The following is a 26,080-nucleotide window of genomic DNA, read 5'->3' on the forward strand; positions in this document are numbered from 1 at the left end:
GCGAGGTCAGTGGATAAGGGAGTCATCGCATAGGTAGCCCCGGATCTCGGTAGGTGGCAATGCTCGTAACATTCAACCTGTAACCTGCAGCTGGTACCCACACCTGCGGCCAAAAGCTGTAAAGCCAACTTTGCGGAAGCGCCTGTGTGATCTGTGTGATCAGCTGAGGTTCCCTTGAGTACACAATTAGTGTTTGCCCAACTAAGTAATTAGCAATCAACGGGTGCTCGGGATCTGGTATCTCAGGCATCTGCGCCGCAGACTCCATCCAAGGTGCACATGGCAGACGGTCCATTTGAATCCATCATACACTGATTGCCATGCAATCGCCGGGAGCCAGCGGATCAGCCCAGTGGCCGGAGGTCACCGTCACCGTCACCGTCGCCGTCACCAGCCAGCCATCGCTGACGTCAATTCCAGCCATGTTAGCGCCCAAGTGCGAAGTGAACTCCAGCAGTGGTGTGCAGCAGTGAAAGTAGAAAGTGGCTCTCAAGTGACTCCAGACCCAGACCAGAGTGGCGGGCATGAGAATGCCCATCTGAGCAAAATGTGTCTTTGATGTAACGAGAGATTGTGGTAGTCTTGCGATATGTCAATACAATGCAATCGCTCCAGGCCCCACTAAACCCCAGATCGCCGATCAGCAATCAGCGATCACTGATCGATTTTGAATCGCTTTAGTTTCTTGCCTGTGGCTCATGACCGGAAAGGGGTGCGGGGTGGATGGGGCGCGGGGGGCCATTGATGATCATTTGACGGATGAAGGCGATCGACTAAATATAAATTGAACGTTCGTGTTTGGCACATTTGTGCGAGAAATCGCATCAATTGTTTTAATTGTCTGGTATATAGGCAGAGTTGGGATGTGTTTCGATGTGTTGTCTTCTGGCATATGGCATCGCGATCTATAGGTAATGCCCCGTGCACGAAACCGAAATCTCTAGCAAAACACACTTGCCGAGACGAGATTATGCAATCGCTGGCCGAGAATCCGAGTCGGGAGACTCAATACGGGAAGGGCGATAGATAGCATCGCCCATTGTGTGCTCTTTCAATATTCTCCCACTCCCATGGGTGGCATGCAAATCTTTCCCCACAGTGAAGCAATTAGATGACCACTTAACAGCCGTCACGGCTGGGCAGAACACACTGCTCCATAACCAATTGCCAACCAGTGCAAGTGCAGTTTGATTACTCGCCCTGGAGTTCGAAGTATTACACTCTGGACGGCATCTGACAAGAAATTATAGTAACTGGGTTGGCTATCTGACCAGATGCCAAGCAATGGCATTCGGCCAAATGGCCAATGATTCACGAAGATTGTGCAATATTCCGAATCAGCTTTAGAAGCGACCAAATAAGGCGAAAGCCCGAAATCGAGTTCCCCAATCCGATGATTCACGAGCGTCAGCTTTTTTAAAAAGAAGTCGGCGTCACTGTATCATATTTTTGTATTTTGCGTCACCTGTTGGCCAGCCTACCACTTCTTTGCGGCTCAGCTATAAAAATCAAGTTATGGCTGCCCATCGAACTATACTCCCAGTTCAATCTTACCGATGTCGATTGCCGATGTCCGAAGTTCCCCAATGAAGTTATATTTGATCCCAATTCCCATTTTATAGATCATGCACAGCATATGCACGATGACGTGATAGTTGGCATCGACCGCGGGAGTTTGGAGACGGCGATTGGTCGCCCTGCCCATGACATAATCACCTGAGATCAAGATGAGATATTACACCCGAAATCGAGCCATGACGTTCCAAATGTCTGGTGATCATGATTTTCACAGCTTATTACCATAGCTATCGACCTCTTTCACTTTTTCAGGAATTTCCAAAAATTAATTTTTTTCAACATTTTTTTCTCATTATGTTACTCATCATTTTTTACGAAAAATGGCCAAAATTTAACATTTTAATCCTTGAACACCATCCGATGGGGAATTTTATTACGAGTCCAACGAGGTATGACATTCCATACTTGGATGATTCCTTCTATTTTTATGAACTAAAAACCGATCGGCAGGAAATCAAGGTTGCCCAAATGTTGGTTCTTAACTGAGTAACATCATAATTTTTTACGAAAAATGGCCAAAATTTAACATTTTTATCCTTGAACGCCATCCGATGGGGAATTTTATTACGAGTCCAACGAGGTATGACATTCCATACTTGGATAATTCCTTCTATTTTTATGAACTAAAAACCGATCGGTTTTGGGCAGGAAATCAAGTTTGGCCAAATGTTGTTTCTTAACTGGGTAACATCATAATTTTTTACGAAAAATGGCCAAAATTTAACATTTTAATCCTTGAACGCCATTCGATGGGCAATTTTACTACGAGTCCAACGAGGTATGACATTCCATACTTGGATAATTCCTTCTATTTTTATGAACTAAAAACCGATCGGTTTTGGGCAGGAAATCAAGTTTGGCCAAATGTTGCTTCTTAACTGGGTAACATCATAATTTTTTACGAAAAATGGCCAAAATTTAACATTTTAATCCTTGAACGCCATCCGATGGGGAATTTTATTACGAGTCCAACGAGGTATGACATTCCATACTTGGATAATTCCTTCTATTTTTATGAACTAAAAACCGATCGGTTTTGGGCAGGAAATCATGTTTGGCCAAATGTTGCTTCTTAACTGGGTAACATCATAATTTTTTACGAAAAATGGCCAAAATTTAACATTTTAATCCTTGAACGCCATCCGATGGGGAATTTTATTACGAGTCCAACGAGGTATGACATTCCATACTTGGATAATTCCTTATATTTTTATGAACAAAAAACTGATTATTTTGTAAGGCCTAATATTCCTGAACATTGTTACTACTTCATTATTGTGGTTACTGTAGCTGCTTATTATATTGACCTTTCAGTTAGGTTCTTTGTTTATTTAATTCATTGTTTCTCGTATCTTTAATAGTCGTTAATGAATCAGGTAGCGTGTTTCTTATTTGTGGATCAGGTCAGATTCCGCTATGTATGTGAAAAATGCAGCGCCGTACTATGGAATTTCTCTTCGACTGCAACGTGAATCATCTCGCTGGGGAACTTTCGTTGGGAAAGGTAACCAGTTTTACCTCGTCGTGCTTTCAGTTCTATAAAAACGAAAGTGACGCTCACAGTGATGGGCACGAAAGATGTGGGTTAATGTTCGATGCATTCGGCATTCTGTAAAAGTAGATTATGTGTATTTTAAAAAATTTGAACACTTCTGTAATGCCTTCAGTTTTTTGGGGCAACGCTGCGTATGGGTAATAAGGTTTCGGAAGCGGGAAAATTTTAAGTGAGGTTCTCCATATCTGACGGATGCAAGCAAACACGGAGATAGGTCATCAGTGGTCACATGGGGATCCATCCAACTGAACGCTTAATTCAAGTTGAAGGCTTCATTGCGGCGGCTAAACAAACGCACCTTGGTGCCAATTTCGGTGTTCATATTTTGTTTTAGTCATGTTTTATCAACTTTATTGTCTCTGTGGTGTTTACCTTGCACAGCCGCAGCTTTTAAACACCCACAGAGATGGAAAAAAAAACGAAAAAGAGGCAACGACGGAGGCCTAGACGCCACACGTGGGTCGCCAGTGCCCCTGGTGAAAGTTCAAGGCTGCAACAGGTAGACACAAGGCACAAACAGAGTGGGTTTACCTAGCAGATGTGCCTGAATATCCGAGGCACAAAGCCAACCAAACGAGCTGCTCCGCGCGGCGGTAGCACAGGAAGCATGGAACAAGGGATCGGAGACCGGAGATCTCTGGTAGATTTCAGACGCCATCCCTCTCGTGTAAAGCTGCTTTCCACTTACAGCAAAAACCTTACAAAGCCAACGAAGGTATAGCAACTATTCTGTTAAACTGAATGCCAATCAACAAGGACTTCGCATGGAAATGTACTAACATTGCGATTAGTTATCGAAGTTTTAAGCAAACAATCTCTTCAATTGAGTCAGCCGGCACCATTGAGGTTCGACTGTATTGTGCATGGCTCGTGAGCTGCGGAATGCGCTGCAATTTGTCTGCTGGCACTACTGATACCGCTGCAATGTTACCGCCTTGTTGCATGCAGCATGCCATGCCCACGTCCACCTTTGTGTACAACTACTTACATGACGTGGGCGCCGTCATTTCCTCGATGCGGCGCACCCAACCCGAAATGCAAACCCGGAAAATGTGCAAGAAACTGCAGCACGAAGCACACCAAGCCGTTATGATTGAGTAATTACGTTGGAAAATCGAGTAAGTGGCCAAGTTCAAAAGCTCTTAGCTGGCTTGCTTCATCGCTATAAATTTAATTGGTGTATATGGTGTGTTCACTTTCTGGGGCTTAATCGTACAAAGTCATTATGTATGTACATGTTGATGGCGCTAGACTGGTTAAGACAAATAAGATCAAGTAACAGCAGTGCTTAATGCGTAATCCGTAATGCTTAATGCTATGCGAGTCGTACAAAACAATGCTTATGGTTATCGGTTAGAATGAGAGACAAATGTAACAGGCGCTGCCATCGGGCGAATCGAGCGAAGCGGGCGCGACTTGGAAGATATATGTATCTGTATCTAGCTTTGTATCCGTATCTTGACTTGCGTATTTGGCCTGAGAGTTGCGATTGAGGCCCCAACTTTTGTTAGTTGCTGGTGGCGGTCGCCGATGTACCCGTCTGCTGCTTGAAGATAACGCCCGTGATCTCGCCATCCTTCTGGATGACACAGCGTCTGTGAGGAAAGAAATGAATAAATAAATGATTAAATCGTTGTCTTTGAAAGCTGACGATTCCAACATCTTAAAGGTCTTTACACTTGGTCGAGGCCAACACAACGTGAATGGGGGCAAAATAAGAGCACCTAAAGCTGCAGAACTCGTCTTATTCGATTACAAATGGAGCCCGGAATCCCAAGCATACCTCCACCAAGGTAAGCCATGTTAGATCCTTCCTCCCACTTACTTGTTCCCGCTATAAAGGCAAATCGTTGCCGGAGCCGTGGCATTAGGCTCTAGTTTGGCCACCTGCTCGGAAATGGCCATTCCGATGCCGGACACGTTCGGGTCAATGTCTCCCTTGGCTGCAAAGATGCATCGGCTTTATGCTATGTCCCCTGGTTAATCATCGATACTTACTGCCCAAACACAGTCCCTGGCGATTGGACAGCAGAGCTCCCACAGTGTCCTGCCGTGCGGCGCTGCAAATATGTTATGTTATGTTAAATTATGCTTTACGTGCAGTAATCACTGGTATCGACGGATCGAGGATCCTTACATTTCCGCTAAGACCTTCTCCAGTTGCTGCTCCATGGGCGATGTTTTATTCCGCGACGTAGAACACCTCGAGCACTGAAAAAACAAAGCAAGAACAGAACCAAAACAATGACCAGTGTGACCGTTCGCCGAGAAGACTGCAATACCAACAAGCCGGGCGCTTGGAATGCATGTACAGTGGGTACCAATTGGAAAACGTGACTCAAATTTATTATGCGGGTTTCAGTTTAAAAAAAATGTGTAACGTTTGCTTATAGTAAACAATCCAGAAACAATGCACTTTGGTATATATTGTAGATGGTTTATTCATAGCATTTTACATACAAATTACTTCAATTGTAGCGATGCGACGAAGCAAACAAAACAAAACACTGCAATCGGCAACTACAACTAATTGCAATTAATTTATTTGATACCGTTATACGCAGCGCTTGGAGTGAACAAAATAAGTTTTAGTAATTGGTTTTGATGGTTTCTTTTTTTTTTTGGAATCAATTACTCGCTCTGAGAAGCTGTCTGCGCCATAAATATTTAAAGTTCGCACATGGAAAAATAATTTGCAACATCGGATGACCCGGGAAAATTATGTATATTTATGTACTACTTAGGTGGGCGTCGCCGGCGTGGCCTACACGATCTCGTACTTCTCCACGAACAGAATGGATTCGCTTGAATACTTGACCGCCGCCTCGCTGTCCACCTGCACCACATCCTGGGCCACCACGCCCGCGTACGGCGTTTTGGAGACGAAGGACACCTGCAAGGGGAAGAAGTCGCCCGGAATGGAAGCACTGCAGCTGAACTCCATGGATCCGGACTTGTTGGCGGCGTCGATTATGGGAATGTGCCACTGAAGCACATGCTTGCGTGAATCGTAGTTGTAGGTGCCGTCGTACTCTGCCACCGAAGGCTGCACATTCATTCTGAGTATGAAATTAATTGAGTAATCTCCTCGACATCTATACAAGTACTGCACTTACGGCAAAGGAATGACAATGGCTACGTCCTGCAGCTCCAGTTGCTGCGCCTCCAGTTCATACTCGATGTTCACATCGCATCCACCCTCTCCATTATCCGATGGCCAGCAGTTAACTGGAAAAAAGCGAGAAGCACATGAGCGAGACGCAAGTAGTGGTTGTGGTGAACTTACTGGTCAGTGGGATGGCCGACTCGTCCTGCGAGACGAAGCGCCACTTGAGCACACCCACGTCGGTGTTGAGGGGAAACGGTTTGCCCAGGTTCTTTAGTCCAATGGTCGTGCGCGACTTAAACAGCTCCTTGTCCACGTTGGGGTGGGTCTGCAGCTGCAGGCCCTGTGTGTGGTTGGGAGATAGCTTTAGCAAAATGCGGCCGTAGGCCTCGTCCGTAATGCGCAACGTGAGAAGGCCCGAGTTCTCAAACTGCTGCACGCCACCATCGCGTCCCAGACGCACTACCAGCTTATCCTCAATCTTCAGATGTACACTGAAAATAGGTATTTAGCATTTAATAATGAACTAAACAATCATGATGAGACCCACCTCTCTTTGTGAATGTCCGACGCGATGGCTGCCTTGGCTGCTGCACTAGCGCTGGATGCAGCACTAGAACTTCCAGCGGGCGCCGCCGGTGCCAGATTGGCTATCTTCTCCCCCTCGTTCTTCAGCTGGTCCACAAAACTATCGACGTCCTTGGACTTGCCACCCAGCTTGAGGGCATTTCGGGAAGCTGGTTTACTGCTGATGAAAGCGGAGCAATAAGTCCAGAGTCTGAATAAAATAGTGGAGAGAAAGGACTTACGCAGCCGCCTTGGATTTGGTGTCCACATCGATGGAAGTGATGCCAATGTTGGCGCTGGAGGCACCAGAACTGCTGCTCACGCCGCTACTGCCGAATCCGTCGCCGCTAAAGCCGCCACTGCGGCCGGCCATGCCACTCAGGGAGGGACCACCCCGTTTGCTGGCTTCCATGCGCTGACGCTGCAGTTCCTTGGCCTTCTCGCGCATCTTCTGGCGCGCCTCACGCTCCTGGGTCTGTCGCACTGCCTGGTAGACCTTCTCCTCGTGTGAGTCCATCTCCACGAAGGTCTTGATCTGGGCCAAGTTGACGCTCTCCCTGTAGCCGAGTGCCACGATCTCGTCGAAGGCGAAGATCAGATTGAAGGCGTTCTCCACAATCTCTTTCTCGTCCAGCGAATGGCTGTACTCGGGAATCTGCAAGAGTTGTGGCTGATCAAAACTGGGGTTTGTGTAATTCAGTCCGGGACTCACCACTTTCGAGAAGAGGCGCAGTGTCTCCAGATCCTCCAGAATGTTACTGGCCTTGGTAGTAATGAGCAGCATGTATAGTTTCTCCATCGGCTGGTAGACGTAGCGCACGGAGTCGGTCTCCACGTAGGTATGCTGCTTGCCAGCGGTCATCAGCTTGGGGAAGGCAGCCAGCAGACCCTCGATGCGTGCCTTCGTCATCTCGACGAACTGACGTGACAGAATCACTGCGTGTACGTTTGCGGGTTAACTAAAGGGCTAATTTCTTGAAGCGCATGCAAGCCACTTACCTTTGCCATTCTTCGTGCATACAGCCGCAGCAATGAGTACCTGCAAGTCGGATACGTTTAGTGATAATACCGGAATACAATAACCCTCGCCCTAAGCCCCAAAATCGCCGACGTGTAGGTGTGTATGCCTGTGTGTGCGTGTGTGCGTAGGTCGGGGGCTCTTACCATTTTGCTGCTGCGTTTCACGTTTTTGCCCTGGAAAATACTTCGCGGATCGGATGCGGACGGCGCAGGATGAACTGCTGCTACGGATCGGATTTGCGGGGCGATAGAAATGTTGTTTTACAATCAATCCGCGTAGCTGACGTGTTCGGTTCTGCGACAAAATGTTTACGGTGGCCTTGTGTGAGTGCGGGTAGTGTGACCAAAGCTACTGCGGAAACGCAGCGTTAATGCGCCGCTGACCAAAGAGAATAAGCCCGTGGGATACCCTGGAATTTTTTGTATTACTGTATCTCGAAAATAATTATGTGTCTAGTCCTTTTAAGACTATTACACCATTCAGTTCTCATCAGTGTAAACCCTTTAAAATTGAAAATTTCAAGATTGTGCAAAACATTTATTTCGTAAGTTGTACTAGGCATATATTAACTCTTGAACAAACAAACTCTTTCACTGTATAAAGTAATGAGTCAAAGCTTTACCTTTACCAACACCGACAGCCGGCACCGGCTATGTAAAAACGAGCTACAGAACACTGGGTTTCAAATCTCCCTTAAACTTTAATGGAAACCTTGTTTCTTGGTTAAGAAAAAATATATTAAACAAAATATACAAGTATCGACTTCGCATGAACTGAGATCTCACTTAAGTTTTTCAAATTGTCTATGATATAAATATAATGATTTATGGTTTACAACACCATTAACAGGAGAAAGCAAAAACTTCAATGAGAACCCAGCCTCTTGTCTCTAATTCCCTGCTAGTTGGACTAATCGTCCAGTGTCAATGTTTCCACTCGGCTGGCGATCGACGCCGCTGTCTCCGCCGCCGGCTGACCTTTATGCTTGGCGTACTCCACGCTTAGAATGCGCATCACCTGGGCGGCGGTCATGTTGTCACGCTTGTGCTTCTGAAAGTTGTCCTTAACGAACTTAGCAAATCCCTTTGCCTCGCCCGCTGGCGTGGATACGGTGTTTCCGTGCTTGTCCTTTTTGTTCAGGAACAGTGTGATGGGTCCCCGACAGATTCTGCAGCGTAAATCCTCCACCTTGCGGGATCGGGAATGAGCGTGTGAACTGTGATGCAAAAAACTGCATTACAATAATATTCTTTGTTTCGTTTAGAAAAACTTACGCTTTGTCACAGCTTAGGCACTTGTAAGTATACTTGAAATCAATGCTATAGTTGTGACAGACCTTAATCTGTGGTAGATCGGGAAACTTATCGTTGGCTCTTTGGGCCCACATCTTCCACACCCGACCGTGTCCACCCTCGCCATTGAACACCCAGGCCGCAGCATGGCAGAGTTCGTGTATCAAGGTGCAACGCAGGCGGTCCGCGGTAGTCAGCACTTTGACGCTCAGTTCCACCACACTGCTACGCTGGTTTAGTCTGTAAACGAAATATAGAAGTCGAGTTGAAAGAGGATATCTAGTTATAGCTATGAGAATCACTCACTTGCGCTTGTTCATGCACCGCCCGGCAGTGTTGCGCAGCAATTTGGACCAGGTGATGGGCACATCCAGCTCGTTATTGAATACCTGTGCATTAAACATCTTGTACAGGTGCTGGGTCAGCTGATCCTTATGCCTTGCGAAGTTTTCCCGATAGATGTAGGCCTCGTTATCCGCCCTATCGCGGGTCACTTGTTTTTCCAGGGATTTCAGGAAGCCGCACTTGCCATCGGTCGTAAGAGGTAAGAGCTCTTTCTTCTTCCTAGGTTTGCGAGCTGTAGATTTCGGCGGATCAGTAGGTTTTGGCGTGGCGATTGTTTCGAGCGGTGCAGTGGTTTTAGGCGGAGCCGTTTTCGGCGTAAGCAACTTGAGAACCGAGCTTTGCTGAGGCGTTGCCTGACCTTGCTGCCCAATGCCAAGCTGCTTTTTTACCTCCTGCACTCGCCTGTAGACTAGACTACCTGGTAGGTAGTCGTTCTCTAGTTCTTCCAGCATGTCCAAGTTCAACGCCCTGTCCACTATCTCTTTAGCTTGAATATCGCTCTCGAATCCAGTGTTAGGCGTAAAAAGTTGACGACGAATGTTTGTCTTGGGCGCAGGCGTGACAGGCACTTTCGCCTTAACGCTGGCGCGACAGGAGCGCAGTATATCGTCCAGGCGACGATGCAATTTTGGCGCTAGAAAGAGTTACACAATCTTTCAGATATGCTAATTAATATATAAAATACAAATTTAACTCTTACACGGCGCATCCTGGTCAGGATTGCTGACCACCTCCACCTCGTCTTTGGTCAAGTCCAGATAAGTAAGGTCGCCACCATTTTGCTTGTTTTCCTTGCCTGAAGCACTGTCGCTATCACTACCGCTTTCACTGAAAGTGGCATCTGCATCCTCATCGTCGGAGGCGTCTGTTCCGCTGTCGGAATCTATAAGCTTGCGCCAGCGATCCTCGTCCACATGATTGGTGCGCGGTCGTGTCAATGGCTTTTGAGTACGCGGACGTCTCTCTGTTTGGACAGCGCGAACGGGAGGCAGGCGAGTCGAGTTTAAAGGCGTCTGATTTGAGCGCAGGGCTCTGGTAACTGCGAATAAAAGTGCGTGTCACTCGACGGTTGGAGGATATTAAAACTAAGTTCTTACATATGCTAAAGTCCCCGAGAACACTTTCGTCTGGCCTAGGCTGCTTCTTTTTAGCGGTGGTCATGGGCCTCGGGGGATCCTTCTTTCCCCCACTACCACTGGAACGCTTTAGAGTACGAATAACATCTGGTGTTTGCCAAGACTTGCCATACAATTGATTGAGCAGCTTTTCTGCGTGGGTGAGAAACTGCTCATCCTCGGAAGCACTATCCACAGACACCATGGATTTTTGGTGGGCTGCTTTCTGACACTCTTGCTGATGGTGCTCTTGGTGTTGCACCTCCTCAGAGTTGAGCAGGGACTTTGTGGTCCTCGGCAAAGAGTAATGCTCATCCTCGTCCTCCGCCGAACTCGACTCCATAGTGGGAATGCTGATTTTAATGTTGATCTTTGCTGAAATATTAATATTGCTGACTTGAATTGAATCGTGTTCATCATCCTCTTCCGATGTCGATGAACCAGAGCTAGCCCTTTGCGGCGTAGGCTCGCCCTCGCTGCTTGTTTCCGGTATTTCAATTGATTCATCAGGAAGTGGCTCCTTGTCGTGGATCGTCTGGTCATGAGTCCCAGAGTTATCTGAACACAGGGTATTGAGTTCGGTGTCATTGCCTGCTAAACGCTTGCTGCTGTCTGTGGGCTCAAGATCCTCCGATCCGAGAGTATTCGCCTCTGTTTCGTCGTCTGCCAATCGCTTGCTGCTATCCAATCGAGTGACATCTGCTGAGCAGATGGTATTCACCTGCGTATCGTCGTTCGCCAGTTGTGTGCTATTGTAAATCGGCCTGGTAACGGGTGGTTGCCAGTCCTCGTCGGTGGGCGACATGGATTCGGTTTCTGCCTCAGCTAGACGGGATTGCCGCTTGCTAGATAAGAGGGGGGGTGGTGTCAATGGGCCATTGCACTCCATCTCGTGTCGCTCGATGGACACATCGCGCAGAAAAGCCTCGATACGCTGCACTTTTTCGGTTGTGAGCATGGGCGGTGGTATGTTTTCCTGACCGGGATTAGGTACACTTTCCCGTTCGCTCACTGTCATGCTATCGGGCGGCAAGGGTTCTTCCTCATCCTCACTAGAATCGGATATGGTGATGCAGGAGGCGGCGTCGTCGTCGCCGGATATGTTCTCTTCAGTGGTGGAAGAAATGCAAATAGAGATCTCCGGCTTGGTCGACTGCACTTTCAAATTGCTAATGCCGGCGGACAGTATCTCTACATCGCCCACATCGTCTACATTCTGGCTGCAGCCGTCGGCGCTCAACTGCAAGGCTTCCATGTAATCGGAATTGTCGAGTTCCGTATTTGCTCCGCAGGGCGGAGCACCCACATTTTCACGCATGGGATCTGCTGACAGTTCCTTATTCCTTATTTCCCGGGAATTCCTCTTTTCTGGCTGATCCTTTGGCACATGGGACACCTGCTGTCGTTTTTTATGGGAGGATAGCGTCAAATTGGCGAACTTTTGATTGAAGGGAACTTTTACTTTGCTCGGATCGACCGCATTGAAGAGCTTGTACTTATGATCCGCCATTTTGGGGGCGTCGTTGGGGGATTAACGGTGAACCAATCTTTAAGAATATGCTTTAAATAAATTCGTATTTGCCTATATTTTGTGCGCGTCGATTTGCAGTCATCGATATCGATAGACCTTTTGATTTCCTGGAATCTAGCTAATAGCCGTCGAAAAATCTCTAAAACGGTATCACTTGTGAAACGAATTCACTCGAATAGCAAAAAACCGAAAACATAAACATAACAAAGCCGGCTTAAAATCCAAAGTGTATTTAGTTATTTTAACACCATATCTTACCAAACGCGAAACTAAACTAAAACAATGGCAATCGTTTCATCGGCCCGCGAATCTCTCTCCCACGCGATGAACAACCGCTTCCTTCCCAACCTGGAGTACTTGCTGCAGGGATCCATCCTGGACTCCGCCGTCGAACACTTGATGCACAGGTGGGAGACCCAACGTCAGATTTGAATCGTTTGCACCCACCTAACCACCTCACCACTATCAGACTAAAGGGACTCTGCGACAATGTGGACACCTCGCCGGAGCCGTTTCATGACCTGGAAGTATGCATGAGCCTGCGCCAGCCCAATGCCAACCAGCCGCTGCTGCTCCGCGTGCGCCGAGCCCTTGGTCGCGATGCTCCCTTTCAGATGCGCTACCTAGGTAACCCCGAGGTGGATCAGCGCCGGCCCACATTGGTACGCAGCTGCATGGACTGCGCCTGCACCAATGGCATATTGGAATTCCTCACGGAAATGGGCTTCCGCCTGGAGTTCGAGTACATAGCCAAGGGTTGGAGTCATATATTACGCTTAAGTTAAAAAATAGTGCATAGTGACAAATGGATTTATTTCAGGCTACATGTTTCGAAAGGGTCGGATGAAGATTACGGTCTCCAAGCTCATTAAAATTGTGCCCGGCAAGCAGCAGGACATGGCCAACGAACCAATCTCACAAAGCTATATAGTAGAACTTTCTGTGGTGGCGCCCACGGGGCAGGAGAATGTTGGCGAGGAAATGCGAGTGTTTGCCGAGCAGTTAAAGCCTCTCGTGCAGCTCGAGAAGATCGACTACAAGCGACTGGGCGGCATGCCGTAGTTTATAATAAATGTGCAGACCATATTTATCCAACAGTTATTTAATTGCTTAAATTTAAGAAAATAGACAAATTTATACAACAAATAAGAACCGAGAGGGAATGATTACACTACCATAGTGAAATATATCTCAAATTCAACCTTAGACACCACAAGAGCATGACAACGTGTTTTTTGCAAATCGGACTGGTTAATCCTTAAAGGCCTCATTAAGAGCCGCCAGATTACGATCGCTCACATGACTCTGGAGATCGCTGCGACCCATCAGTGAAATTACCATCTTCAGGGTACTCCAAATGGACTCAGACATCTGGTTCTGCCCTCTAAAGGTAGCTGCCATCGCCGCATTGGGCAGCTCACGGGCGGCGTTAGTGTGAGCCTGCATAGTAAGCGCTGTCAGTAGGTGCTCCACAGCTTCCTTGTAGGCCTTAAGGTTCATGCAACATACGCCCACGTTGTAGCGCACACGGATAAAGCCTGGTTGAAGCTGTAACGCCTGCTGATAAGCCTCCACCGCCTCAACGGAGCGCGAACCGTTGGCCAAACTGGCACCCAAGCGGTTCCACGTCTTCGCATTTTGGGGATCCACCTGCAGTGCGGACTGGTAGCAGTCTACCGCCTTGTCGAACTCCCCGGAGAGATTGTAGAGCACACCGAGGGCATCCTGGACATCGGCATCCACCTCAGCCGGGTGCTGTCGAACTGCCTCCAAGTAGATCTGCTGGAGATCGCGCAGCTTACTTGGACCAATCAGCGACGAAGCCAACGAAGTGCCCTCGGCCTGCAGCTCCGGATGGGCTGCGACCAGGTGCTGATACTTGGGATGCACCGCCAGCCAGTTGCACAGCATACGCACGGCGTTGTTCTGTAGGCCCTCATTGGTGTAACACGCTGCCAGGGCCATTAGGACCTGTTGATTGTCCGGTTGCAAATCGTAGGCCCGCTTCAGTGCCGCAATGCCCTGTGGATCCATTTCGTTTTCTGTCTGCGAAGTGCCCAGCAACTGCCAGACCTCAGCGCGCTCCGGTTGCTTTTTCGCCGCCACCTCAAAACAAAGAACTGCGCTTGGTATATCCCCTTTTGCCAGGTACTCCTTGCCCTTTTCAAACGGGTTCTCCACTTCAGACATTGGGTTGCCCTCGGCGAACTCATACTCCTTGTAAGCGTCCATATTGTCGTTGTACTCCGATAGCCACGGATGCTCGTTCTCGTCGGCTAGCTTCTGCCACTCGTCCTGCAGACGCTCCCAGAACTTTTCGTTGAAGTTGGAAGCGGTTTGCTCTTTTTGTTCGGTGCTGCGCTGGTAGTCGCTGATCCAGTCGTCCAGGGATTCCCCCTGTGGAGCCTCTGGCAGATGATCTGTGATGATAGTCTCCATGGTGGAGTCAAAGAAGGGGTCCTGTTGCTGTGCTGCCGCAATGGGCATCAGAGCCTGTCGATGCAGGGGCCGAAAGTTCTGGCTACTGATGAGGGGCTCGTCGAAGAACTCCTGGGCATGCTGCAGGTCCTGTTGCTGCGCCTGCATGTGGATCATCTTGTTGGGCAGGGCGGGTGCCAATCCGCGGGCAAAGTCCTGTCCCCACTGTTCCGCCTGTTGAGAGTGCATCTGTTGTTGCGGATTCCCGTGAATGTTTATATCCCTCATCTCCTGCAGCAGAGTGTCCATCTGAAATGACTGCGGCGGGGCGGCGACCTGTCCCAGGAACTCGTTGATAAACTGGTCCTCGGGACGGGCGCCGCGCTCGAAGTGCCGCTGCACATAACCCTCATCCTTGTGGGCAACATCGCGGGTAAACTGTCCGCCCAGCTGCATGAGAGGATTAACTCCGCCGCAGTCGCCCTCGACCAACGGGCGAAACGACATGGTGTTCGAAGTGGAGATGCTACGTAACTGGGGCAAACAGCGATAAGAGAAGGGGCCAAGTCAGGTCCAAAACAAAGGTCCAAATGTCACAAAGATTACCTCTTTATCGGCCGTTATCGAATCTATCGGCTTTCCGACAGTGTTGCACAGCGCTTAAATGCTATTGATAAATATATCGCCGCGCGAAATCCAATCCTCCAGAGAATTGGTTTCGAAAACCAAATCCCTGCCTGCACCATGGACTACGACCTCTTTCAGTCAGATGACGATGAGGAGATCCTGGTCGCTTTCACCCAGGCTACAGAGAAGCAGGAAGCCCTTAGCACCCAAATGGACGTAGACGATAGTGGAGAGGAGACCCTAAACAACGGTCTGGACTTCCTGCCTGAGTTCAACTGCAACGGCCGGGACACGCTGAAGAGCCAACTTTTTGAGGGAGGCTTTCTGGGCAATGGCTACGCTCAATTGGATCCGCCCCGCTGTCGGCTGGAGAATCTCTGTTTTGACTTTGGCCAGGGCCAATTGGCGGTTGGCGCGGTGAGGAACTACCTGTACGGGGAGGCCTGGTGAGTTTAGAACTCCTCTGGCAACTGGCAACAAGTACAACTGTCCCATTCTTAGCAAGAATGTGCAGAAGCTGTTAACCGTGATGACGGGTCAGCAACAACTGCAGGCCACGGCCGCCTCCATGAACCCCGGATGGTATAGAGTGCGAAATCAGGTCACTCACTTCTACCATTTGCTGTTGCGACTGCGAGACAACGAACTGCTACCATCACATTTTCTTGATGGGCTTCGCCAGTTGCTTAACGATCAGCTGGATGCGGACGCCTGGAAGGTTCTGTATTTTGCGGAGAACAGCAAGGGCAACGACTGCCAGGCGCCGGCATATCACCTGTATCATGGCGTGCTGGAGTGGCGCTTTTTGGACCTGCATATATTGTACGCCTCTGGGAAGGATCAAGCATTCCTAGTGCAGCTGGAGCGCACACTCGACGATCTGGTCGTATGTGCCGGACATCACTACCGCAGTAAACATCGCCCGGAACTCATCCATTCCTCGCCGTTCATGTGCCGCTGCAACAAGGAGCTGTGGCTGCTGCTGAAACGTCTTATTTCCAAATGGCTGGGTGAGCGGGAGCTTGATTTTTGGTTACTTTTCCACAAGGCCATGCAGAGGCATAGGACAAACCACTTGCAGGGTGAGAGTCGGAAGTAGCTAGATCGTGCGGCATTCCTTTTATAACAGTCTTTTTTTCTCCAGGTGAGAGCAATGCCATTATTCTGGCATACCACGAATTCTATTCCTGGCTGAGGCTTGGTCTGGCCCGTTTAGACGAATACAACAATGAAGGTCGGTACCAGCCGGATCACTCACTCACAGCGCCACCAGACAGCTTTCAAACCGCCAATCTGCTTAAGCAATTTCTCGCGAGCCAGCCGGACGAACAGCAGCGGCGTGTCTACCTAATTCTACTCTCTCCTCTTCAACTGCAGCTTGGCCAGCCGGATACTGATGTGCTGTGCCAGCTGTGGGAGTACTTTCACCGATCTCTAAACTGCAATTTTAGTGTGGGTGCTGAGCTAGATCAGCTGCCGCTTACCTGTCCCAATGGAGCGGCCTACGTGGATCGCTACAGCAAACTGCTGTCGAAATCCCATATAGATGATTTGAATCTGAGCAGTTTCACCATGTACGCGTGGATGTTAGGCAAAACCTTGAAGCTTTTGCCATCGCAGGGCAGAAGCAACCAACGCCAGAAACTACTCGGCCGCATATTCAGCAAATTTAGTGCTGCAAAACTTTTGGCTCTGAATGAGCCCGGTATTCACCATGTGATCGAGCTGTTTCTGTGTCTGCTGCTCTGCCATGAAGATATCGGCGAGTTGGCGCCCAAGCTGCGCGAAATGCTGCTCTGCCTTGCCCTAGATAAACTGCCTCCGGTGCGGCGGATTCTCGTAGCCAAGGGCCACATGGCCTTGCTGCTTCTGCATGCCCAGCACCGCCTGTCCATGGATGATTATGTGGGCAAGCTGCTCAACCAGTTGGCCACCATTCGGAATGATACAGAGGTGGGCGCCATTTACGTTGGCAGCCTTCAAGCCATCTTTAATCTGGCGGATGACTTCAACCGCGGCGAGCAACAGATTCTTGGGCCCTGGTTGGCACATTACGTAGAAAAGTGTGGTCAGGCATCGCAGGATCGCGTATGGCAGACGCTTCACTATTTAATCCAGCGTCTCAGCGAGCCGAGAGCTGTGGCAGGCAATGCGAGTGGCATCAAGGAGGCACTCCAACAGCACATAATGCCACTGCTAAGGACCCAATACGTTAATAGCCATAGCACATGGCTTCCAAAGCTAGCGGCCAATTTCATCGCCCTGGAGAAGGATGGGGACAAACTGCTACTGGGCTTCCTGCAGGGACCAGAACCTATTAATATGGCTGCTTCTGCTCAGTTGATGCTCCAAGTGTTGGAAGACGGCTTACGGCCTGCAAGCTCCACCATTCTCCAGGTGTGGGTGAAGTCTCTGGTACTCCTAAACGCACAACACGAGTCTGTATTGGCTTTAATGCCCCATGTCAGACAGCTAGAGGAGTTCCGACATCTGGCCATCGATCCCGCCTCCTTGGAGGACGGACGTGAGCCGCTCTGCGCCTTTTTTGGAGCTTTGGGAAGGCGTGCCCAGCAAGAGGAGGCTGCTGCCCACGTCCGTATGCAGTTGAGTCACAAACTGCATGCCTATGTAAATCATTTCGAGCTTTGGCTTCCTCCGGACCGAAGCCGATCGGAACTGGGATCCCGGTTCTTCAGCTTCTTAGCCATTGTAATTTATAATTGTCCCACTCTGGCGTACGTGCGATCCAAGCCGAGCTGTTTCTTCCACCTGGCCATGGTTCGTTTCCTGCTCACCACGCAGTTGCAGGCGGGAGTGCCGCCCGAAGGTCGTCTGCCGCAATTGGTACATAAGATTTTCCCAGTATTGCTACAAGGGATTGGTCGGCTACCTTACCGCACGGACACATACGTGGCCAAGACCCTGGAGCAGCTAGTTCAGCACTGGACCCCGCACTTTACCTTCTCATCCAACGCCAAGCTGGTGGCCCGTCCATATGCCGCCCTCCTCCTGGCGGATGCAGATGGAGAGCTGGCGCAGTTTGTGCTTCAGCTTCTGATGACGCAGTTTTTAGTGGTCCAGCGGAGGAGGGCAGGACCGCATGCGGGCTTGGTCATCACCATCATGCAGCAACTGATCGAGAGCACGGGCAAGGACCAGGAAGAGCAACTGTTAACCCTTTTGCGCGGCGTGCACATCCCGCTGCTGGAGCACGTTATGTTCGTGGACGAAGTGGACCTCAGTCGCAACCAAGTGTTTGGACTTTATAAAGTGCTTGTTTCCCACGATGCATACAAGCGATCACAGGCGGTCAGGGATTTGTGCTCCAATCACTTGCGATCCCTCGCCGAAAAGCATCTGGCCCACTGCACCTACTTTTACTTCCAGATGCTGATTAACCTGGCAGAGCTGGCGCCGGATCTAGTGGCTCCACTCCTAACTTTTATAAGGGAGCAGGCAGAGCAGGTGGAGCTAAAACGCGGCGCTGGAGAGGACGTTGGCATACGCAAGTGCCTGCAGCGGCTCCAAAAGGTATTGAGTAGGGTTTAGGTTTAATAAAATAAGATCATGACTTCTTTTGTACATATGTATAACGCTATATAAAGTAAGGCATTCTATAAAAACTTTATTTCAGTCGGAAGATTCAATGATTCCTTCTTTAGAGAGGAGGTACCTTACGGTGCGGCAATAATGTACATGCTGGTTACACAATTACGCGATGTGAGCTCAATGGGTTTACTTTAGGGATAGGAAATAAATACACTTGGATTGTTTCTCCTTCGGGCAGTTCTATAAACAGACGGCTAAACCACGTTTTTGGCGTCACGCGGTATGCGATGGGTAAGCAGCTCGGCAGGCATAAAGCCGGAGTCGCCCAGATACTTAATGGACACGTTGCCTGACGGACTAATGGTCAGCCATGTGATGGAAGCGTGGTTAATGCTGATCCGCAGCCAACCCTCGGCGGGGAACTGCAGGGCTCGGCAGACGAAGTACCGGATCACGTTGCCGTGTCCTACGATCAGGGTATAGCTCTCCTTCTCTTGGTCAGGATAGGCGCGGTAGAAATATCGACGAAAGGCGGCCTCTATGCGCGATCCGTCGCGGAGGAACTGCTGCAGTGAAATGAAATCCGAAAATCATGTGGAATACGCACTGGGTTGACCATTGACTTTACTTACAGATGCCTCCGGCTTCCAGTGGCCTACTGGCGGTTGGGGCGGAATAGGCGCTCCCTCACGCAGAAAGGCACAGTTCACCACCTTCTCTTTTTCGAAATCGATCTGCTTGAGTATAATGTCGGATGTCTCCTGGGCCCGCACCATTGTGGATGCTACTACCTTGTCCCACTTGATGCCCAGCTCGCAGAGCCGTTTTCCAGTAAACTCTGCCTGTTTGCGGCCGCGCTCCGTGAGATGGTGGGTGTCATCCGAATCACCCACGTCCAGATACTCGCCGTGCCGCACTAGGATAATGTGGCGCGCTTTCTTGGCCTTCGCCTTCTCCAACTCCGCGTTGTAGCGGTTCTCCTCCTCCGGCTGGCTGTTTCGCAATGGACGCACTAGGGCCCGTGGCTCCCGGCAGTCCCAGTTGGTGTCCCAAAGAGCCCACGGATCCACCGGCTTCTCACTGTTCGTCCATGAATTGTTCACGGTCGCCTGCGGGTCTCGCAGCCGCTGTAGGTAGTAAACCGCCAGTCCGGCTCCTGTGCCGCACACGAAGCTGGTCAACTTTCGCATCGTTCCGGCTTATTATTTTTTTTATTTTCTTTAATTTTAGTTTTCTTCCGCTGAATAAGTGCAGTATTTAAATACCGGGATTTTGGTATGCGGGTGATTAGGTTAACTGGTATATAAATACCACGCAAATACATTTAGACTTCACTTAATGAACAGTAACCAAAATGTATAAAAATATATAATATATATTTATAAAGATTTTGTATACCAAATAAGATAATTATTTATCGGTAATAATTGTTTTGTTGAAGAAGAATACCATGAAGAAGAATCTTTGAAGAATACCATGCAAATACTGAATACTGAAAAGTACCAGCGCTGGCACTCCTTTATAACACTCGGAATGACGCGATATGGCAACGCTGTAGTGTGAAAAATTGCAATTTTTTTCATTTCACACACACAGACGCGACACATACGCCAGCATCGGAACGAAGGACGAAAAAAGGCCGCAGAAAAACGCCCATTAAAGCTGAGGGTTATTAAAAGCGTTATCTGAAAGATATCGCCAGGAAAAACCGCCGACAGGGGTCACAGCGTCGACATTCCATCGGAACAGAAAGAAGAAGAGGCAGGGGCAAGAAGAAGAGGAAGAAGAAGCCGATTCGACGTTTATCAATTATGAATTTCCTGGGATTCGGCCAGTCAGCGGACATTGAGATAGTCTTTGATGGAGCTGAGCACAAAACGGCGGAGGTTAAAGGGGAGGACGGCAAAGTGGAGAAGATGCTGCTCTTCTACGACGGAGAGACGGTATCCGGCAAGGTGCGTCGTTGTCAGCATCGGGGGGAGTTCCCCCCAAGAATTACCAGAGATAAACCAATATCCACCCCCTTTTCATCCAGGTGAACGTGACCCTTAAGAAGCCGGGCAGCAAGCTGGAGCACCAGGGCATTAAGATCGAATTCATTGGCCAGATCGAGCTGTATTACGACCGGGGTAACCACCACGAATTCAAGTGTTTAGCGAAGGCGCTGGCCCGTCCGGGCGATCTTATCCAGAACAACAGTTATCCGTTCGATTTCCCCAAAGTGGAGAAGCAGTTTGAGGTGTATGCCGGCTCGAACGTGCGGCTGCGGTACTTCCTGCGCGCAACGATCGTCAGGCGGATCAGCGACATAACCAAGGAGGTCGACATTGCCGTGCACACACTGTGCAGCTACCCGGAGATGAACAACCCCATCAAGATGGAGGTAGGCATCGAAGACTGCCTGCACATCGAGTTTGAGTACAACAAAAGCAAGTATCACCTGCGGGACACGATTATCGGCAAGATCTACTTCCTGTTGGTGCGCATAAAGATCAAGCACATGGAGATCGCGATCATCAAGAAAGAGAGCACGGGCACGGGACCCACCATGTTTAACGAGAACGAAACGATTGCCAAGTACGAGATCATGGACGGAGCGCCCGTTAAAGGCGAGAGCATACCCATCCGGGTCTTCCTTGCCGGCTACAATCTCACGCCGACCATGCGGGACATTAACAAGAAGTTTTCGGTCAAGTATTTCCTCAACCTAGTGCTGATGGACACCGAGGACCGGCGCTACTTCAAGCAACAGGAGATCACGTTGTGGCGCAAGGCAGACATACCGCGCTACCATGGAGCTCAGCAGCACCAGCAACAGCAGCACCAACACGTCCCACTACACGCTCCGCCGCACCTGGTCAGCGGTCCTGCTGCGCCTACAGTGGCTGCTTCGCTGATCAGTTCCAGCACAGACAGCGGGGAGGCGGGAGGAGCACCGACAGCGCCGGGCACTGCGGGATCTGAGTCCAAGATGGGTCTATTTACCAGGGAGAGCCCCAATCAGGAGTTCAGCCAACAGCAACTTGATTCTCCGCCGCTGACGCCCACCCCGTCGTCCGCGTCCGTTGCAGTTCCAGTCGCCACAGCGGCGTCATCTGTTTCGGAGCCAGCTCCCGAGCGGGGCATAGGCGATGGAGCCGCAGCGGCGACCACAAGTGCCTCGCCCGTTGCAATGCTCTCCAGTTCGCCACCGCCATTGCTGCCAGTATCGCCGCTTTCCCGATCCGATGCCGAAGCGTCGGAGCATGTGCAGCCGGAGGATGAGGGAACCGATGCAATTACGCCCTCTGCGAAAAAGGCTGGTGCCGCGCCGCTGGCCACCGATTGAGTGGGAAGCTGGAGAGGATTTCCATCTTCAGGAGGATAAGTAGTACCAGCCAGAGGTATGGCAACAACAGAAGGCGGAACTATTACGCATATATTCGTATACAGCAGCAGGAGGGCAGTGGAGCAGCAGCAGCAACAAATATGCATATATCTATTTTTTTAAAGTTAATTTAAAATTGTTACAAATGTTTTATTGAGGTTATGCGCATCATTAACCAAAAGCAGGCAAATCGCAAATGATAGTAACGAAAAAAACAAAACGAAACTTAGGACAAATGATAAGAGGCAACCTCGTAGCTATATCCAATCTCTAGGCGTTTCCATTGGTATTATTGATATATCACATCGAGAAGCTGATGGCGACGGACTCGGGCCGGACACGAAAGCGAATCCAAACCTCCAACCCCTCAAAACTAGTTAAACCCCTAGTATTCCGAAGACCATTCCCTATCCTTGTGGCATTTGGAAAATATGATTTTTCAATTTGAAAAATGTTGAAATTGCTTTCTAAAAGTGAGAACCCCTAAAATTGAAATTAAAGTGTGCATTAAACTAAACCAACTCCAATACAGATGAAGCAACAAGACAAAACATCCATTAAATAATAAAGTTTTAGTCTGTAGCGTACTAACGAATTGATGCTGGGAGCGTTCTGATTATGGCGATCGGATTTGTCCGAGCAAACGGAAGTGGAAACGACAAAACATGTTACATGCCTTGCATATGTACATAACAGTTCATATACATAACATACAAGAATTATTAATATATACACTTAGACACGCAATTTAACAAATAACAAATAAAAGCGATATGAGCGGCAAACACGGAAAGAGCGTTGAGTAAAAAAAGTGGAAGCTTGGTCAAGCACAGTGTCTTTCAGATGAGCATGCGGGTCGATTGGTGTCCAAAAGCTCGTACGCAAATATAACCAAGCCGAATTTGAATGTTATTCGGGTGGCGAAACAAACTCTAGTCCAGCAGGCATTATATAATTTCCATAACATCTAGATTTATTTAACGAGTAACGCCGACTTTGCAGCTTTGACAGTTAGTCCCAGGCCTCCTTGATCTTCAGCTGGTTTAGCCGCTCCTCGATGGTGACGTGTGGCTTCATCTTGCGCAGTGTCTGCTCATCCGTCCACTTGGCCACCAGCTTCTCCCGCTTTTGCAACTCCTTGGCGTGGCCGGAAGATTGTTCCTAAAGGCAGACAGTGTGGCATTAGGTCGGACAATCCGCGGGTATAGCGAGCAAGACTTACCAGGGTGATATACGGGTGCCGGAGGAGCAGCATCACCTGCTCCTGGCGCTCGTACTCGCGGGTCAGGGTGTCCATTGCTCGCTGGCTCACCGGCTTTACCAGGCGCCGCTTGCCTCGGAATATGTGACCAGGCACAGTCTTCTTGAACAAATTGATCAGCGTCAGGTGCATTTTGTTAGCTCAAGGCCCAAATAGGAACTAAAATGTTTATTTTATAACAAATTATTATTTTTATTTGCCCCCCGAGTTTAGGTGTGACCAAGTTTCGTAAGAGGAAAACCACACCGATTACCTTAATACTTGTTCGATACGCCAAGACAAATCACGCGTTCGTGTATCGATAAGAAACTACCGCTTATTTCCGGTTGAATTTATAAATAATAGTAATGCAATATCAACATTTTGGGGTACTATAATACCAGCTCGCATTTCGACCCGATTACATCATGGGAGACGCTGTGGAAGCCCTGTTTATCAGCACGAGTAGCGAGGACAACACGACATGCAGCGTGCAGGATTTGCGGACAGGTACCGACCTGATGCGTTACAAGGGCGGCGGATGCGCCCAGCACCACAGCCTGGACATGATCCACCTCAACTATGTGATGGCGGCGAACTCGGCCAAGCCACTGCTCCACGTGTGGCCCATCAACAAGCAGGAGCAGATGGCCGGTTTGCGGTTCGTGGTGCCCGGCAAAGTCAACGCCTTGGCCCTGACGCCGGATGGGAACTTTCTGGTAGCCGCCATCCAGGAGAACATCTACCTGTGGCACATGAACTCCGGCCGTATGCTTAACACACTTTCCAAGCACTACCAGGCGATCACTTGCCTGCGCTTCACGGACAACGGCGAGCACTTTATTAGCGGCGGCAAGGACGGATCTGTGCTGGTCTGGGATCTCACATTCTCCGCCGCCCCATTGGACACGGGCGGGGGCAAGGATAGCACGGAACCGCTTTACAGCTTTAATGATCACGGTCTGGCGGTCACTGATCTATATTCCGGCATCGGTGGCATCCGTTCATATCTGTACACGGTGTCGCTGGATCGCTGCTGCAAGGTGTACGACTTGTGCGGGGGCGTCTTGCTGCTAAGTGTGGTGTTTCCAGTGGCCCTGCACAGCGTGATCGTCAACAAGATGGAGACCAAGGTATATGTGGGCTCCAGTGACGGCAAAGTGTTTGTCTTTCACATGGAAAAGGCACCGCGCATGAAGGTGAGTCCACATTTCGTATATCCACTGCTTTACCAACTAATTCCTTCACTTACTCAGGAATACCACCTGGAGGAGGAGGAAATCCAGGCCTTTGTGGGCCACACACCCGGCAAGGCCGTCACCTGCCTGTCACTGAATTTAAGCGCTACAACGCTTATCTCCGGGGGCGAGGACAATCAGGTATGCGTCTGGGACGTGGGCAGCCGACAGCTTATCAAGAGCCTATCGCAAAAGGGCTCAGTAACCAACCTGCACATCCGCCTGCTCAGCCCAGCCATCTTTCTGCCGGAGCACAAGCAGCCGCAGCTATTCGCCGACAGTCTAAAGCGGATGATCAGTCCGCCGGATGAGAATGACGGCATCGAGCTGTTGATCGATCAGGATTACTCCAAGGGACGCAAGTCACCAGAGCTGGACTACACACAAAGTTACCCGGGTACGGATGAGGAGATAATACTTAAACTTATATCGTCCATGAGTACGGGAAAAGATGAGGAGGACGAGGACGAAGAAGTTGAAGCTGAATCCGAAGCTACAGATGTAGAGTCCGCAGCAGCGGACGGGGATTCCGAGGTCGAAGAAGTAGAATCCGGAGCCGAGGGAATGGAAACCGCCACCAAGGAAGCGGAGTCGGAAGAATCGGATGCAGAAGATACGCCAGGCTCACCGCAGACAAACGGCGTCAACGTGCAAGAGCTGCTGGCCGAGAATGCCCGCCTCAAGGAGGAATCAAAGCGCATGTTCGAGATCATGTTCAAGTATATTGCTAGCGATGCCGCTGTCCAGGGTGAAATCGCAGATAAGCCGAAGCGCAAGAAAGCGCGCAATACCTAGTGAACCTTAAGTTTGCCTTCAATTAAGTTTACTTAGGTTTAGAACAAAAATACATGATAATAGATAAAAACAGCATTTGATTGTGATCAAAACAATAACTGCTCGTAGACTGATCTACTGGGATGCGGTTCCGCTGCCCGACTGCCCGTCCATATTGTCGTCTCCCGAATCAGGAGCGTTGTCATTTTCCTCCGCAAGTAGACGACGGATCTCTCGGTTGGAGTTCAGCAGCTCTCGCAGTTGGGACATGATGTCGTCCGTGCGCTGCTCCACGGCGTCCAGAGCACAGCTGAGAGCGTCCAAGCTGTTGTTCACGTCCTCCAGCTCTGCAGGGGTCATTCCATTAGAGCCAATCCCGACCAGAAACGAGACGCTGCCGAAACTCACCTTGGAGGTCCGCCTCCTGGACATTGGTGTTGCCAGAGTCGCCGGACGACGAGGGATCGTGATTGTTTTTGGGTGACATTTTCCCCGGACTATTCCCCGGATTTTCCGCGTTTGCCTTTTCCAGTTGGGTTTATTGTCACGGGATAGCTATAAACGCTAGAGGTGGTTGGAAGAGAACGATAGTTCTCAGTTCCAATTTGATTAAAATAAATCCCTTAATAGTAGATAATAGGGGAATTCATTACATACCGCTTTCTGGTATTCGTTGTTAAACATAAATAATCACATTAGCAGCTAAGGCCTTCCGCTCGTCTAGGGTGACAATGGTTTATACAGAGTAAGAGAAAAA

The 26,080-nt window shown here is 49.4% G+C and overlaps 11 protein-coding genes across 15 annotated transcripts; 4 read left to right on the forward strand and 7 right to left on the reverse strand.

Moving 5' to 3' along the window:
- Positions 1 to 4,280: 4,280 nt before the first annotated feature.
- On the reverse strand, positions 4,281 to 5,420 carry LOC6555707. The gene is made up of 4 exons (XM_001982515.3): positions 5,271 to 5,420; positions 5,132 to 5,193; positions 4,959 to 5,076; positions 4,281 to 4,728 (listed from the first exon to the last, which is right to left on the reverse strand). The coding sequence occupies exons 1-4, from the start codon at positions 5,303 to 5,305 to the stop codon at positions 4,641 to 4,643; spliced, it is 303 nt and encodes a 100-aa protein (XP_001982551.1). The 5' UTR covers positions 5,306 to 5,420; the 3' UTR covers positions 4,281 to 4,640.
- Positions 5,421 to 5,549: 129 nt separating this feature from the next.
- Positions 5,550 to 8,194, reverse strand: LOC6555708 (coatomer subunit delta). 2 transcript variants are annotated; one of them, XM_015153260.2, is made up of 8 exons: positions 7,971 to 8,194; positions 7,806 to 7,845; positions 7,519 to 7,742; positions 7,049 to 7,461; positions 6,790 to 6,984; positions 6,420 to 6,733; positions 6,250 to 6,361; positions 5,550 to 6,192 (listed from the first exon to the last, which is right to left on the reverse strand). In XM_015153260.2, the coding sequence occupies exons 1-8, from the start codon at positions 7,971 to 7,973 to the stop codon at positions 5,898 to 5,900; spliced, it is 1,596 nt and encodes a 531-aa protein (XP_015008746.1). In that variant the 5' UTR covers positions 7,974 to 8,194; the 3' UTR covers positions 5,550 to 5,897. The 2 variants fall into 2 exon arrangements, with proteins under 2 accessions (XP_015008746.1, XP_001982552.1); XM_001982516.3 differs by having other exon boundaries at positions 6,790 to 6,987.
- Positions 8,195 to 8,351: 157 nt separating this feature from the next.
- LOC6555709 lies at positions 8,352 to 12,227 on the reverse strand. 3 transcript variants are annotated; one of them, XM_026982190.1, is made up of 6 exons: positions 12,042 to 12,227; positions 10,562 to 11,975; positions 10,165 to 10,503; positions 9,426 to 10,098; positions 9,102 to 9,359; positions 8,352 to 9,043 (listed from the first exon to the last, which is right to left on the reverse strand). In XM_026982190.1, exons 1-6 carry the CDS (start codon positions 12,087 to 12,089, stop codon positions 8,737 to 8,739), a joined length of 3,039 nt encoding a protein of 1,012 aa, XP_026837991.1. In that variant the 5' UTR covers positions 12,090 to 12,227; the 3' UTR covers positions 8,352 to 8,736. The 3 variants fall into 3 exon arrangements, with proteins under 3 accessions (XP_026837991.1, XP_026837990.1, XP_001982553.3); XM_026982189.1 differs by having other exon boundaries at positions 10,562 to 11,978; XM_001982517.3 differs by having other exon boundaries at positions 10,562 to 12,225.
- LOC6555710 (mediator of RNA polymerase II transcription subunit 18) lies at positions 12,225 to 13,324 on the forward strand. Its single transcript, XM_001982518.3, has 3 exons — positions 12,225 to 12,517; positions 12,580 to 12,866; positions 12,931 to 13,324. Exons 1-3 carry the CDS (start codon positions 12,393 to 12,395, stop codon positions 13,170 to 13,172), a joined length of 654 nt encoding a protein of 217 aa, XP_001982554.1. The 5' UTR covers positions 12,225 to 12,392; the 3' UTR covers positions 13,173 to 13,324.
- Positions 13,280 to 15,144, reverse strand: LOC6555711 (peroxisomal targeting signal 1 receptor). Its single transcript, XM_026982192.1, has one exon. The coding sequence runs from the start codon at positions 15,033 to 15,035 to the stop codon at positions 13,362 to 13,364; it is 1,674 nt and encodes a 557-aa protein (XP_026837993.1). The 5' UTR covers positions 15,036 to 15,144; the 3' UTR covers positions 13,280 to 13,361.
- A 67-nt stretch (positions 15,145 to 15,211) lies between these two features.
- On the forward strand, positions 15,212 to 18,771 carry LOC6555712 (protein MMS22-like). Its single transcript, XM_001982520.3, has 3 exons — positions 15,212 to 15,601; positions 15,657 to 16,237; positions 16,300 to 18,771. Exons 1-3 carry the CDS (start codon positions 15,273 to 15,275, stop codon positions 18,702 to 18,704), a joined length of 3,315 nt encoding a protein of 1,104 aa, XP_001982556.1. The 5' UTR covers positions 15,212 to 15,272; the 3' UTR covers positions 18,705 to 18,771.
- On the reverse strand, positions 18,761 to 20,079 carry LOC6555713 (serine/threonine-protein phosphatase Pgam5, mitochondrial). Of its 2 annotated transcripts, none has more exons than XM_015153259.2 (2): positions 19,337 to 20,079; positions 18,761 to 19,267 (listed from the first exon to the last, which is right to left on the reverse strand). In XM_015153259.2, exons 1-2 carry the CDS (start codon positions 19,892 to 19,894, stop codon positions 18,959 to 18,961), a joined length of 867 nt encoding a protein of 288 aa, XP_015008745.1. In that variant the 5' UTR covers positions 19,895 to 20,079; the 3' UTR covers positions 18,761 to 18,958. The 2 variants fall into 2 exon arrangements, with proteins under 2 accessions (XP_015008745.1, XP_001982557.1); XM_001982521.3 differs by having other exon boundaries at positions 18,761 to 19,270; positions 19,337 to 20,073.
- A 113-nt stretch (positions 20,080 to 20,192) lies between these two features.
- LOC6555714 (vacuolar protein sorting-associated protein 26) lies at positions 20,193 to 22,411 on the forward strand. Its single transcript, XM_001982522.3, has 2 exons — positions 20,193 to 20,659; positions 20,740 to 22,411. The coding sequence occupies exons 1-2, from the start codon at positions 20,516 to 20,518 to the stop codon at positions 22,030 to 22,032; spliced, it is 1,437 nt and encodes a 478-aa protein (XP_001982558.1). The 5' UTR covers positions 20,193 to 20,515; the 3' UTR covers positions 22,033 to 22,411.
- A 612-nt stretch (positions 22,412 to 23,023) lies between these two features.
- Positions 23,024 to 23,602, reverse strand: LOC6555715 (ribosomal protein 63, mitochondrial). Its single transcript, XM_026982193.1, has 2 exons — positions 23,294 to 23,602; positions 23,024 to 23,232 (listed from the first exon to the last, which is right to left on the reverse strand). The coding sequence occupies exons 1-2, from the start codon at positions 23,462 to 23,464 to the stop codon at positions 23,083 to 23,085; spliced, it is 321 nt and encodes a 106-aa protein (XP_026837994.1). The 5' UTR covers positions 23,465 to 23,602; the 3' UTR covers positions 23,024 to 23,082.
- Positions 23,587 to 25,439, forward strand: LOC6555716 (WD repeat-containing protein 18). The gene is made up of 2 exons (XM_001982524.3): positions 23,587 to 24,510; positions 24,568 to 25,439. The coding sequence occupies exons 1-2, from the start codon at positions 23,740 to 23,742 to the stop codon at positions 25,342 to 25,344; spliced, it is 1,548 nt and encodes a 515-aa protein (XP_001982560.1). The 5' UTR covers positions 23,587 to 23,739; the 3' UTR covers positions 25,345 to 25,439.
- Positions 25,354 to 25,933, reverse strand: LOC6555717 (UPF0184 protein CG14818). The gene is made up of 2 exons (XM_001982525.3): positions 25,732 to 25,933; positions 25,354 to 25,670 (listed from the first exon to the last, which is right to left on the reverse strand). The coding sequence occupies exons 1-2, from the start codon at positions 25,808 to 25,810 to the stop codon at positions 25,459 to 25,461; spliced, it is 291 nt and encodes a 96-aa protein (XP_001982561.1). The 5' UTR covers positions 25,811 to 25,933; the 3' UTR covers positions 25,354 to 25,458.
- Between the last annotated feature and the right edge of the window lie 147 nt (positions 25,934 to 26,080).

This window comes from Drosophila erecta, unplaced genomic scaffold (genome assembly GCF_003286155.1).
Source record: "Drosophila erecta strain 14021-0224.00,06,07 unplaced genomic scaffold, DereRS2 tig00000126-arrow-pilon, whole genome shotgun sequence".
NCBI classification, from domain to species: Eukaryota; Metazoa; Arthropoda; class Insecta; order Diptera; family Drosophilidae; genus Drosophila; species Drosophila erecta.